This window comes from Bos javanicus, chromosome 20 (assembly GCF_032452875.1).
Source record: "Bos javanicus breed banteng chromosome 20, ARS-OSU_banteng_1.0, whole genome shotgun sequence".
In the NCBI taxonomy this organism is placed as follows: Eukaryota; Metazoa; Chordata; class Mammalia; order Artiodactyla; family Bovidae; genus Bos; species Bos javanicus.
Genome location: NC_083887.1, coordinates 521,035 through 535,971, shown reverse-complemented (window position 1 = coordinate 535,971; position 14,937 = coordinate 521,035). Strand labels below are relative to the sequence as shown.

Below are 14,937 nucleotides of genomic sequence, written 5' to 3'. Positions count from 1 at the left end.
CTGATTCCATCACAGCATTGCAGGCTCTGGGAGCACTGCGACCCAGCTTCCAGGTAGGATCGTGGTGGGGAAGGGAGAAGCGTAGATCTAGGGTGAGGCTGCCTGCTTATGTTTGCTTATGTTTGCTTTTGTTTTTGCTCGAAGAGATGCAGCACCAGAAACCAACTCTGCTGGCGCTTTTTTTTTTTTAACAGCTGCACCAGGTCTTAGTTGCAGCTGTCAGAATCCTCGATCTTCATCCTGGCGTGCAGGACCTTTAGTTGCACATGTGGTATCTAGTTCCCCGACCAGGGATTGAACTCATGCCCCCTGCGTTGGGAGCAAGGGAGTCTTAGCCACTGAACCACCTAGACTCCTTGCTTTTGAATCCCAGCCCTACCATTTGCCACTGGGACTTTCCTACCACTGTTTTATAGTTTTTGTTTTTGAGACCTGAAAGGCATTGACCTCACCCCCCTCTTCCCACCAAGCAGTTACGTGACGTCCTACTTATCACCGCTAGTCTTTGGCGAAGGCAGGACCAGAACTGCCCAGTTTTCAAGCAGCCAGAGGGCAGCAAACATGGTTTATAAAAAGCCAATTAGTAAATATTTTAGGCTTTTAGGCCATATGGTCTCTGTCGAAACTAAGCTGCTGTAATGTGAAAGCAGCCATAGATGTGAATAAACAAATGGATAGACCCGTATTTACAAATGGAGGTGGCATTAGATGGGCCTGTAGGTAGCGATTCACCAAGCCTTGGAACAGACCGGTGTGTGTACCACTGCTTCATACATACATCGTGCCTCGGAGCCCCTGCATTGCTGCAGTGCCCCGGTATCTAGCTGAGGAACCCAGGCAAACGCGGACTTTGTGAGGGTGTGTTGTGTTAGTTGCTCAGTCATACCCTACGCTTTGCAACCCTATGGACTGTAGCCCACCAGGCTCCTCTGTCCATGGAATTCTCTAGACAAGAATACTGGAGTGGATTGCCATGCCCTCCTCCAGGGGATCTTCCCCACCCAGGGATCAAACCCGTGTCTCTTGCATCTCCTGCATTGGCAGGTGGGTTCTTTACCACTAGCGCAACCTGTACTATAGGGCTTCCCTGCAGGCTCAGTGGTAAAGAATCCATCTGCCAATGCAGGAGACCCAAGTTTGATCCCTGGGTCAGGAATTCCCCTGGAGAAGAGAATGGCACCCACTTGAGTATTCTTGCTTGGAAAATCCCACAGACAGAGGAGCCTGGCAGGATACAATCCACGGGGTAGCATAGAGTCAGACACGACTTAGTGGCTAACCAACAGTAATAGAAGCAGTAGTAAGTGTGCAAATCTCCTAGTGACCTGGGAAAAAAGTTTTGTTTTTTTAAATCTTTATTGAATTTGTTACCATACTGCTAGTATTTTATGTTTTTATTTTTTGCCCATGAGGCATGTGGGATGTTAGCTCCCTGAGCAGGGCTTGAACCCACACTCCCTGCCTTGGGGGTCTTAACTACTGGTCTACCAGGGAAGTCCCTGGAAAAAATGTTTAATGCTCCCTTTGTAGTTCTCACAAGCAAGAGAGATCCATTGGTAGAAGGAGCATTGTCCAAACAGGTGACTTTAGTGTGGCCTAGGTGCTCCAACTATGACAGAACAGAAGAGAGGCTGGAGAGAACACAGCTAAATCTCAGTAGAAATACTCTGTATACAGGGCTTGGTAAGTAAGGGCTTTATAAGAGAGAAATGGGAGTTGGATGGACCAACTGTCTTTTAGATCCAGTGGAGGGAAATTGCCTTATTTCTGGTTCATACTGTAATGCCCACTCAGTAGTTCAGATGCAAAAAGGGGAGACCGGGCCAGTCCTGAAGTTTCATAGAATTGATGTGACCCTGCACTTGAGCTTGAAACCTGACACAAAATGAATTGACAGCATTTACCTGGAGATGGGAATGGCTACCCACTCCAGTGTTCTTGCCTAGAGAAGCCCATGGCCAGAGGAGCCTGGCAGGTTATAGTCCATGGGGTCACAAGAGTCAGACACGACTGAACAACTAACACACACCTAGAGAAAAATTTCCAACTGGGGCAACTTAGGGTAAAGCATATTTTCTCAATAAGAACAAAGCAGTGAGGTTAAAGCTACATTCTAGAACTAGCAATACTCTTCCAGAAGATGGAAGTAAATAAGATGAGGCTAATGAGGTCACCATAGGTTAAGTGTGGGCAATCATATAATGGGGGTCCAGGCGGGTCCTTGTCAGATCAAACCATTTATGTTTTCTGTGGTTCATTTCCAAGAAGGTTTCTAGAATAGGAGGCGATAGTAGACTTGTGCAGTGAATTCTAGCTTTGGGTCCCTCAGGGGAGATGGCAGAGACTGTCTTTGCTGGAGAAGCAAACTAGCCCTGAAAACAGAAGGCAGTGGGAAAGTTGGGAGAAATTGTGATGTAAAGAAGAAATAGTCAGTCCTGAATCCTCATGGAGCTTGTTGCTGTGCCGGGCAAGTCTCTTATCTCTTGTAGCCTCAAATTGCTCATTGGTAAGATGGGAATAATAATTTCAACTGCAGAGTGCTTCAAGTACCAAATAAGATGAATGTGAAAGTACATAGTAAACCATAAAAGACCAAACACAGGTTACCAAAAGCGTGAAAGTCGCTCAGTCATGTCTGACTCTTTGCGACCCCATGGACTGGTCCATGGAGTTCTCCAGGCCAGAATACTGGAGTGGGTAGCCTTTCTCTTCTCCAGGGGATCTTCCCCACCCAGGGATTGAACCCAGGGCTCCCACATTGCAATTCGTTACCAATTGAGCCACAAGGGAAGCTCAAGAATACTATCCCTTCTCCAACAGATCTTCCCAACCCAGGAATCGAACCGGGGTCTCCTGCACTGCAGGTGGATTCTTTACCAACTGAGCTATCAGGGAATCCCAGGCTACAAAAATAATAGCTAATAGTTACTGATTGTTGCCTATGAGCCAGTGTGCGTATACTTTCCATGCCTAATTTCAAGGTCATGATAGCTAGCTGTATAATGTCCCCTCAAAAGTGTCCTGTGTTCTCATCCCAGGAACTTATGTGCCAAATGGAACTTGGAAAATATGGCCAAGAATCCTGAGCTGGATTATCCTGTCAGGCTCTAAATGTCATCAGACAGGTCCTCTTAAGAGGGAGGCAGGACATTGCAGTGAACAGTAGGAGGCGTGACAACAGAAGCAAGAGGGTGGAGTGATACAAGGAAGGAACCAGGAGCCAAGGGATAAGAATCTGCCTGCAATGCAGGAGATCCTGGTTCGATTCTTGGGTCGGGAAGATACCTTGGAGAAGGGATAGGTTACCCACTCCAGTATTCTTGGGTTTCCCTTGTGGCTCAGCTGGTAAAGAATCCGCCTGCAGTGAGGGAGACCTGGGTTCGATACCTGGGTTGGGAAGATCCCCTGGAGAAGGGAAAGGATACCCACTCCAGTATTCTGGCCTGGAGAATTCCATGGACTGTGTAGCCCTTGGGGTCGCAAAGAGCCAGACACGACTGAGCAGCTTTCACTTTCACAGGCTGCAGAAGACAAGGAAATGAATTCTCCTCAAAGCCCTCCAGAAGAAACACAGTCCCGTGAACCCATTTCAGACTTCTGATCTCTAGACTGTATGAGATAAGTCTGTGTTGCTTTAAATCATAGAAAGTGTGGTAATCTGTTACAGCAGCAATAGACAATGAAGACAGGCATCATTTCTGGAGTCAAGTTCTGATACCAATACTTGCCTCATCCTTGACATGGAGATGACAGAAAGTGCCTGCCTCATCGGGTGGTTGTAGGAATTAAGTGAGATGGTACAAGTAGAACCCACAACCCAATACCTGCCTGGCCTACAATAAGCTCTTGGTTAATGTTGGCAATTATTAGAACCATCTCCTTGAACCACCAACAAAGCTCTATGAGATCAATGCTGCTAGTTTCTGCATGTTAAATGGGAAGAAACCTAGTAAGATTAAGAAAATTTATTCATGGTTGCACAGCTTGTAAGTAGGAGAGTCAGAATCTTAACAAAGGCTTTGCCTTTGAGGCCATGCTCACCCACTCTTGGGCTCCCCAGGTGGCACAGTGGTAACAAATCCATCTGCCAATGCAGGAGACACGAGTTCGATCCCTGGGTCAGGAAGATCCCCTGGAGGAGGAAATGGTAACCCACTCCAGTATTCTTGTCTGAAAAATCCCAAGAACAGAGGAGCCTGGTGGGCTACAGGCCGTGGAGTCACAAAGAGTCGGACACAACTGAGCGACTGAGCACACACACGCCCCCACTCTGCTCCTCTGCATCAGGGTTATGATAACGCCACCTTCATCAAATGCCAGCTGCTGGACCTAAGCACAAGAACCAGAGAGTGCTGCCTGCATGGGCAAAAGCCACCAAGATTGGAAATCAAATAAATCTGGGCTTATTAGGGAAAAAGAAACTGTAGCTTCCATGGAGAACCACGTCCAAGAGGTTACCAACCCTCTGAGGTCCCTGGGCCAGCAAATCATGGAAGTCTGAATACTGTGTTTAGTCATTTTAGTTCTGGAATAATTGCTATTATCATAAATGTTTTATTGCCCTCATTACGGCTCACATTTAAATATCAGTGTAGTAATACATTAATAAGTCATCACTGCCGGACGCCTGCCGGATGCAGTTACAATCCAAGTCCTGTGTATAACTGCACTGTATATTCAGCTAAATTAGGGCTGGCTGTGAACTCAGTCTGATGTCGAGTGGCTGGGCATGTTTGGAAGGCAGCCTCTTTTCTGCAAAGGCTTCTTGAGCTCTTTGCTTTTGAGAGATAAGGGGGACACAGATTTTTGTCTGATTAGTGAGTCAACGATTCTAATTAGGTCTCCCCCAGGTGTGGAGCCTGGAACTCTGGGATGGATAGAAGAAAGATGAAGGCATTGCTTCTACCCCGGAGGCATTCCTAATCTGCTGGAGAAGGGGTGGGGTAGGGAGCATGACCCTCACTCCGGAGAAGCTCCCTGTCAAGGCAGGACGGCCTGGTCTGATGGGAGTGACAAGTTCTTGCGCCCTATCTGATGACGTATTCTGAACATCTCCTGGGTGGATGAAAATAGGATGGATTCACACACCCCCAACACACACACACATCTATAGAAAAGATAAGCCACAGGCAACAGAATAGGTTCAAGATCATAAAATGCCAGGTGTCAGAATTGATGCATTAATGAATTCCCTGAGTGGGCTGAAGCTGGCAATGTAAATTGGGTTGATTCCACTTTATCATAATACCATATGCCTAAAAGAATGCCAGAAGAATGCCAGTAGGTGCAGAAGAAATATGAGGGGAGGGAGGAAAACATATTAGGTTCTGTGCCTTTGTGTAAATAGATTTCCTCTGGGTCTTATTGGCCAAAGGCCTTGAGAAATAGCCTGGGTCGAAGGGGATGTGGTCCCCGGAATCCTGCTGTGGACTAGGGTCCCCAGGGGAGAAGGCATCTGTGCAGACCCCTTGGGTGGGGTGGGCACAGGGGCCTCTGTGTGCAGGATAAAGCTCTGTTTATATTCCCTTGGGATCTGGGGTTGGGTGAGGGGAACAGGAATGACCAGGAGAGGGCTAGGTTCTCTCCACCAGTCAGTTAAATGGTAGCCTCCACCTACCAAGCACATACTGTCTGCTAAGCCTTTCACCAGCCTGTGAGGTAGATACCATTGCCTGCCCTCTTCTGCCAGTGAAGAATCTATGGCTAAGTGATGGTGATAATCTGCCCGAGACCACACAACTAGGGTATATGTGACTCAATCTGAACCATGTACAGACTGTGGTAACACACAAGATGGAAAATGTTAGAGGGTATTCTAAGAGTAAGATAACGTATTCATTAAGAGCCAAGGGCAAAAGAAGTCCGTTTAACCAGTGAAGCCTTTCCAGGGAAGGCTGCTTCCTGGGCCAGTGGGGTCCCATGAGAGCATAAGAGGAGTGGGGCTAATGAGAGGGGGTATCTGATGTGACCTTGGAGGAGCCCAGGAGCAAGGGTCCGTCACCAAGGAGTGTACCATGGGCTGGATCCAACTCCTGCTCTTTGGGATCCATAGTGAGGGAGGTGTGGGTCAGAGAGCTGAGAGCTAGGTCCAGTCTTTCCACAGATGGTTGCTTCTGTCTGCATAGCCACTGAACTCACTGACCCAGAAAGGCCCTCCTGCTCCATCACGTTCCACCTCCAGCCACGTGATGGCTTCCTTGGCTGCCATGCTTCCCTGTGATGGTGGTGGTTTAGTTGTTAAGTTGTGTCTGACTTTGTGCAACCCCATGGACTATAGCTCATCAGACTCCTCTGTCCCTGAGATTTCCAGGCAAGAATACTGGAATGGGTTGCCATTTCCTTTGCCATGCTTCCCTGGGCTCCCATAGTAAGTCCTTCTAGAAGGGTAAACCTTGGACTATAGTTACCTATAGCCTGATTTCATTCTATTTCATTTTGTTCCATTGATGGAGCTCACATCCCTCTCTTCCCTTTTCCCCCATGCACCAAGATACCAGAGGAGTCCCCATCCATGGTCGTGGGGCTTCGCAAGAGAGACACTTAATCCCTGTCCCCACAGAGCTCACAGACTCACTTAGGATGTGCTTGAAGAGTCAGAAGATGCCTGGAAACTACTCATAAAATAACCTCTCCACATCTTGTGAGGCAGTGTGTGTAATGGGCAGAGCAAGGAGTTTGGAGCAAGATAGTGCAGGGTTCACTCTTGCACTATTGGCGGGAATGTAAATTGATACAGCCACTATGGAGAGCAGTATGGAGATTCCTTTAAAAAATGGGAATAAAATTACCATTAACCCAACAATCCCACTCGGCATGTACCCTGAGAAAACTATAATTGAAAAAAACACATGTACTCACAATGGTTCATTGCAGCACCATTTACAATAGCTAGGGTGGGGAAGTAACCTAGATGGCCATTGGCAGATGAATGGATAAAGAAGCTGTGGTACATATATATGGTGGGATATTACTCAGCCATAAAAAGAAACACACTTAAGCCAGTTTTAATGAGGTGGATGAACCTAGAGCCTATTATACAGAGTGAAATAAGTCAGAAAGAAAAATATCGTGTACTAACACGTATGTTTGGAATCTAGAAGATGGTATTGATGAGCCTATTTGCAGAGCAGCAGTGGAGACACAGCCATAGAGAAGAGACTTTTGGACCGTGTGGGGCAAGGAGACGGCGGGGTGACTTTAGAGAGTAGCGTGGAAACATCTACATTACCGTAGTAAAATAGACACCCAGCGGAAATTTGCTGTGTGAGGCAGGGAGCTCAAACCAGGGCTCTGTGTCAACCTAGAGGGCTGGGATGGAGGAGGAGGTGGGAGGGAGCTTCAAGAGGGAGGAGACTATGCACACCCTTGGCTGATTCACGCTGGTGTATGGTAGAAGCCAACACAACATTGTAAAGCAGTTATCCTCCAATTAAAAATACGTTTTTTAAAAAACAGTGCTGGGTTCAGATTCAGTGTCCACAGCTTAACAGCTGTGTATCCTTGGAAGCATGATTTCACTTCTCTGAAGCTCAGCACCCCCATCTATAATGCAAGGTTAAAGGCTGCCCTGTAGGGTTATGTGTAACTGAGCAAGGTGTTAGGTATCTGTTTCCTTCTCTCTGAAATGAGGACAATATTTAATTGGTGTTGTATTATAGTTGTGGGAATTAGTGATGTTGTAATGAAACCCTCACAACAGGATTTCACAAGGGCAGCCTTATTGCTCCAGGTAGTAAGTGCCAAGAGGGCAGCAGAGGGGAGGAGGGATCCACCTTAAAAAGGAAACAGAGATTCTCTTCTCATCTGGAGCCCCATCCACTGGTTGCTGCTTGACACATGGCTGCTGAGGGATGGTCCCTCTTGCAGTCATATCCATCCTTCCCCCACCATCCATAAGCATCCTGGCACCTCCCACGATGCTCCTTTGTTGACATGTTTCTCCTCTCTGTCCGCAGCACCCTCAACAACAACAACATCAGCCGCATCCTGGTCACCAGCTTCAACCACATGCCGAAGATTCGAACCTTGTGAGTAAAGGTCCCTGCTTCCTCCCCCACCTGCTCCCGCCCTTAGGAGGCCCATGGGGCAGCACTCTCGGCTGCTTGTAAAACTGCCCCCGGTTCCTGCATCCAAATGCCTCCTCCCTCTGCTATTGACTAAGTGGTGTGTTAGTGTTGGGGGAGGGTCACGGAGCATGCATGGTTCTCCACCTTCTTGCTCTGGGCCGGCTCATTTCTCTTCACCCTGGGAATCTTCCTTGACTGGGGAAATCTTTGTGTTTTCTCACTGGTTGGAAAAGTTTGTTAGTGTTACGCTGCCATTAGAATAGAGGTGTGATGGTTCATCATTTGTTTAGCTCATGCCCTGTACTGTTGGCCGTTCTATTGTACTGTCAAGGGTTACGACTGTTTTCCCCTCTGGGACTGGTGGGGGCTTCCCAGATGGCTCAGTGGCAAAGAACCTGCCTGCCAATGCAGGAGACACAGGAGACATGGATTCCATTCCTGAGTCAGGAAGATCCCCTGGGGAGGAAATGGCAAGCCACTCCAGTATTCTTGCCTGGAGAACCCCATGGACAGAGAGCTACAGTTATGGGATCGCAGAGAGTCAGACATGACTTAGCAATTTTGAGCACACACACATGCACGCTGATCAATGGAGGAGAGGGAGTCTTATCTCCTCCTTCACCCCATCCTCCTAGTCCCCACCCACCATGCTTTCCTGCTCCCTGGATGATATTCTGGTATCAGAATGCAGTTATGCTTTATCTGTAATGAGTTGGGTGGGCTCAAGCCCTCCAAAGTACGTACTCAAGAAGCAAATCCCCACTTAACAGCCCATACCGAGAACATGTCTAGTGCCTTTATTACCTGGGAAGGTCCCCTCACTGAGCCAGAAACCCTTTTGAAAGTTTCTCTGCAAATGGACTCTGCTGATCTAAGAGATTGGTACTTGATGCTTTTCTTCTGTTGATGGAGCCTCAGCAGAATTTACATCACAGGAGTAGAGGAGAGTCAGCCCCGAGAGTCATGGTGTCCAGGCAACAAATACTAGCTAGTATTCAGTTCAGTTGCTTAGTCATGTCCAACTTTTGCGACCCCATGAACCGCAGCACTCCAGGCCTCCCTGTCCATCACCAACTCCCAGAGTTTACCCAAACTCATGTCCATCGAGTTGGTGATGTCATCCAACCATCTCATCCTCTGTCTCCCCCTTCTCCTCCTGCCCTCAATCTTTCTCAGCATCAGGGTCTTTTCAAATGAGCCAGCTCTTTGCATCAGGTGGCCAAAGTACTGGAGTTTCAGCTTCAACATAAGTCCTTCCAATGAACACCCAGGACTGATCTTCTTTAGGATGGACTGGTTGGATCTCCTTGCAGTCCAAGGGACTCTCAAGAGTCTTCTCCAACACCACAGTTGTTCAAAAGCATCAATTCTTTGGTGCTCAGCTTTCTTCACAGTCCAACTCTCACATCCATACATGACTACTGGAAAAACCATAGCCTTGACTAGACGGACCTTTGTTGACAAAGTAACATCTCTGCTTTTGAGTATGCTATCTCGGTTGGTCATAACTTTCCTTCCAAGGAGTAAGCGTCTTTTAATTTCATGGCGGCAGTCACCATCTGCAGTGATTTTGGAGCCCCAAAAAATAAAGTCAGCCACTGTTTCCACTGTTTCCCCATCTATTTGCCATGAAGTGATGGGACCAGATGCCATGATCTTAGTTTTCTGAATGTTGAGCTTTAAGCCAACTTTTTCACTCTCCACTTTCACTTTCATCAAGAGGCTCTTTAGTTCTTCTTCACTTTCTGCCAAAAGAGTGGTGTCATCTGCATATCTGTGGTTATTGATATTTCTCCCAGCAATCTTGATTCTAGCTTGTGCTTCTTCCAGCCCAGTGTTTCTCCTGATGTACTCTGCATATAAGTTAAATAAGCAGGGTGGCAATATACAGCCTTGACGTACTCCTTTCCCTATTTGGAACCAGTCTATTGTTCCATGTCCAATTCTAACTGTTGCTTCCTGAAGCTGCATACAGGTTTCTCAAGAGGCAGGTCAGGTGGTCTGGTATTCCCATGTCTTTCAGAATTTTCCACAGTTTATTGTGATCCACACAGTCAAAGGCTTTGGCACAGTCAATAAAGCAGAAATAGATGTGTTTCTCGAACTCTCTTGCTTTTTCAATGATCCAGGGGATGTTGGCAATCTGATCTCTGGCTCCTCTGCCTTATCTAAAACCAGCTTGAACATCTGGAAGTTCATGGTTCATGTATTGCTGAAGCCTGGCTTGGAGAATTTTGAGCATTACTTTACTAGCTTTTGAGATGAGTGCAATTGTGTGATAGTTTGAGCATTCTTTGGTATTGCCTTTCTTTGGGATTGGAATGAACACTGACCTTTTAGTATTGGGTTAGCCAAAAAGTTCATTCAAGTTTTTCCATGCCATCTTACGAAAACTCCACATGAACTTTTTGGCCACCCAATATGAAGGGGGCTCCGAGCTCAGGTTCCATCATGGTGCCCCGCTTCTTCCTTTGATCCCTCCTGGGATGGCAGAATTCAGTCAAGAAAATCTATCCTCTTCCTTCCCTTTTAAAAGGGAATGATGCCGGAGAAACCATGGGGTCTTCCAAGGCCTCTTCGGAGTCCACAGCAAACCACGAGTGAGCCACAGATGGAGCATGGCCTGGGGCTTCCGGCCGGGAAGCGGAAGTGAGCCTTGGAGTGCATCTCCCCAGACAGTGGGTTGAGTAGAAGAAATATGGCTTTCACCTGCAGAAACCAGCAGCCCAGCTCCTGTGGGCTGCTCCTCTGAGATGTCCACTCCCTCTCCTGTTACTTTTTTGTGGGAAAATCAGTCAGAGCCGGGAGGGGCCCTGGGAGGCAGGGAAGCCGGCCAGGTCTGGATGTTGGGCGCTCTGTGTGGGTGTTGTAGGTGCTGGGGAGGAGGGCGGGAGAGTTTCTTCTGCTTGTTTCTGTGGTCATACTTTCCTGTGGTCCTGAACACTCATCTGATGAGCTCAGATCAATCAATCAATCTCGTCTGCTCTCTTTGCTCCCTGCCTGCTGCCATTTTCTCTTTAGTTTAATTTCAGAGATGGCTCTGCAAAGAACTCCCTGGAGACCTGAGCTGACTAATCCCCCTTCACTGTAATTAAAGCGTGGTGGGGATGGGGAGGGGGGGGGGTGTGCTGGTGGTGAAGAAGGAGGGAAGAGGGGAGAGGAAGGAAGTCATAAATGGGATTTCTAAAGGAAAGCTTTTATATTGAATTCAGAAAGCCACATTTTATAGAAAATGAACACTGACCCTCTCTAAAAGGATTTGCTGGAAATTTAATTTAGCGTCTGTGGCTAAAAGGCACCTTCTACAAATTGGCATTTGTATTCATTCACCTTATCTCCTGTAAAGGTGGTTTTGCCAACATGCAATATGGCGTTTCCATCAGGAAGAGACCACAGAGCAAGTGGCAGGAACCATCTAGCTGCCTTGATGCTCTGGTGGATAAGAGGTGATAACCTTGTACAGGCAGGACCTTGGGTTGAGAAGAGCCTGAAGTCTGGAGCTAGTCTCCGTACAGTAAGAATAATAATAGCAAATATGTCTTCATGAGTTTATGGTATCCCAAATTGAGCGCTAAGCACTTTTGCTTTTTAATCTTTTGGCCACACTGCATAGCATGCAGGAACTTGGTTGCCTGACCAGGGATCAAACCCACAATCCCTGCATTAGCAGCGTGGAGTCTTAACCACTGGACCACCAGGGAAGTCCCTAAGCACTTTTCGTGGATCATTTTGACCCTCACAACAGCTCTAGGAAGAAGGCACCATTAATATTCCCATTTTATAGATGATAACACTGAGCATGCATGCTTGCGTGCTCAGTCACTTTAGTCATATCTGACTCTTTGTGACCCTATGGACTGTAGCCCACCAGGCTCCTCTGTCCATGGGATTCTCCAGGCAGAAATACTGGAGTGGGTTGCCACGCCCTCCTCCAGGGGATCCTCCCAACTGAGGAATCAAACCTGTGTCTCTTACGTCTCTTGCATTGGCAGGCGGATTCTTTACCACTAGCATCATGTGGGAAGCCTGGTAACACCGAGAACCAGGGTTAAATCACTGCCCACGGTCAAACTCAAAAAAGCACAGAGCCCATATCAGATTCCAACACTTTGACTCAGAAGCTGAGCTCTTCTCAGAAGCTGACCTCCTAGAGCTAAGCTCTAGGAACAAAAGCAGAAGGGCATCAGGTGAGTTGAGAAAGGGGAGACCTGAGCTCTCACGTTGCTGAAGGGCCACAGGAGGCCACTCTCCCCTATATCATCACCATCACAAAAGTTACTGAAAGTAATCAAAATCATTTCTTTCCTCACTCAAGAAAATTAAGAATACTCCTGGCCGTGTCTGGGCTCAAGTTTCAAGATCATCATGATTATTATTTTCTTTTAATATTAGTGTTTGGGATGATATTGCTCAATTGGATCTCCCAAACATGACGTAAAAGGCATCTTGAAAGACTCAGCTCAGCTTAGCTCTCCAGGCAGGTAAAATTCCAAGAGGGGAGGCCTGAGCCCGTCCATGCCCCTCGGCTTTTGACAAGGGCCTTCATATGGCTTCAAAGACAGTTTGGGTCTCCGCTTTTCCATGTTCCTACTTGGGAGAGGAGAAATTCCTACAGAAACAGACAAAAGGGTAAGGGCCATCTATAGCTGGCTTAAGAAGACGAGTGGCTTAGGACTGGCCAGTGGGGATTCAGGAAGAAACAGCTTAATGTAATCTTCCAAAAGGAAAACCTCTGACATTTTGATTATCCCAGAAATTTATCAGCTCAATAAGGATCTGACTTACCTAAATCTCATTTGTGTTGTTTCATTGATCTCTTCCTTCTCTTTGGAACTGATGGGAATTTGTTTGCATTGATCCACCTTGTTTCCTTACCTTCCATACCTCAGCGCCAAAGAGGGCAACCGCCTTTCCCAGTAAAAGCCAAATTCATTAAAAGGCACACACAAAAAAACCTCTGGTGCCTCAGCCTGTGTGTGCCAGTGTAGCCCACCTCTGCTCCACCTTGTCACCAAGAGCTGCTCCACCATCACCATTTTCATAGGTAGCCTTTAGAGCTGGTGGTGTATTCCTGGCCATTCCTCTCTCTCTCAACAGCTCACTGATGGGTCAGGAGACAGATCATTTTCCCTCATGCTGCAATTTCCCAACAGGTCCCAGTGCAGAAAAAGGATTCCCTTCTCCCCTTCATGCTCTTTAGGAAAGAATAACCAACTCTAGGTCTTTCACCAGGCTCTGCTCTGTCCTTGGCACAAAGTGGAGTCATCTTTGTTGAATACACATATGTCTTGCTTTCCTTAGCGCTGAGGTCCTTCCCCCAAGCTTAGGGTTTTTCCTCCCCTCCCCCTTCCGTCCTGTTGTCCCTCTCTCCTGGAGTGCCAGCCTAAGAGGAAGCCAGGCTCACTTCCACAGCATCAGGACCTGATGCTCAGAAGTGAGATTTGCTCTGGACCCATTATAGGCACAGTCTCTGTCCTCGCGCAACTGACTTTGACCTTAAAGTATTGGCTCTGAAGTATGAAAAGAAAATTATAACATCACAATTCATCACTTTTAAACAAAATTGTAAAAAAAAATTCAAATATTTTTCAGCAGAAAAAAAAATTATATTCTGGGTGAGATATGGGTTCATTTAGTCAGTCGGATACAGTGGGATCTGGGGGCCCCACCCTGAGGCTGCCGAGTTCCTCAGTGGCCCTGGCTTGCCCGAGGTTTGCACCCATGCAGTGGCAGGGAGTCTCAGCCTGCAGGCAGCACAGACGAGCTGCACTCAGCCAATGTTTAGCAGTGTTGACCTTGTACTAAGTGGAGTGTGGTCAAGAGCCCTTCAGCTCTCTCCACATCAGGCACGGATGTAGCCCGAGCCAACTGCTTTGGGCTGCCATGCAGTATTAACTAGCATAACACAGAGTACTCGAAAACCCCAAGATATGGCTGGCTGATTAGCATGTGCAGGATGGGGCATTGAAATTGACATTAGAAAGCCAAGTATATGATGAACTGTCGTGACTAGAACTCACCCGCGGGCTACTTGTAATGACCGAGGTTGGTAGGGAGTGTGGACACTGGAAACCCCTGATACAGAACCTTGGGAAGAACCTTTAGAAGCCCTGGCTATCCTTAGGTTGCCCTCCAGTCAGTGGAAATGAAATTCCACTTAACCAATTGGGGTTCCCCTCAGATGTGGAATCTGCAGATCCCTCTCAGGAATCTTAGTCCAGAATGAGAAATCGACCTGAAATTATAGCTACTAGAGGGAGAAAGCCCAAGAGTCCTGAAAACAAATGGAAAGCCTTTTCAGAAGCCCGGAAGCAGTTAGAAGAGCAAATACACCGGGTGGAATTGAACTTGGGAAGGCGATAAAAGGCGATCCGGAGAGATTGCTCTGGTTTGCAGGAGTCTGTATGCATAATACCTTATTTAAATAGGAGGATGGAGAGAAGATGCTTTCTTCAGAAAGCCCCCTTCTCTTTGTGACCTGCTTACCCTGGCTAGTGCACACAGTCGTGTTTTAGGCTCACCAGTGTGACAGGAAAAGTGAAAGTCACTCAGGCGTGTCTGACTCTTTGCAACCCCATGGACTATACAGTCCTTGGAATTCTCCAGGCCAGAATACTGAAGTGGCTAGCCTTGCCCTTCTCCAGTGGATCTTCCCAACCCAGGAATCAAACTAGGGTCTCCTGTGTTGCAGGTGGATTCTTTACCAGCTGAGCTACCAGGGAAGCCCAGCGTGACATTCTGAAGGGGGTCCATTAAAGAGATTTAGAGTGGAAATGAAGGAGGGAGAGAAAAGATTGTGGCAAATCTTGGCCACAATTCACTATAGACTAGGGCATGGCCATGAGGAAGCTGTTGCAAGCCATCTGTAACT

At 47.3% G+C, this 14,937-nt stretch overlaps 1 protein-coding gene across 3 annotated transcripts in view; it reads left to right on the top strand.

Annotated features, from left to right (window-relative positions):
* The window catches only part of SLIT3 (slit guidance ligand 3), a 764,694-nt gene that overhangs the window by 581,956 nt on the left and 167,801 nt on the right, over positions 1 to 14,937 (top strand). For all 3 annotated transcript variants that reach the window (XM_061393171.1, XM_061393168.1, XM_061393169.1), the window contains exon 7: positions 7,956 to 8,027. In XM_061393171.1, the coding sequence (XP_061249155.1) occupies positions 8,008 to 8,027 (20 nt within the window). In that variant the 5' untranslated portion in view covers positions 7,956 to 8,007. The remainder of the gene's footprint in view (positions 1 to 7,955; positions 8,028 to 14,937) is intronic.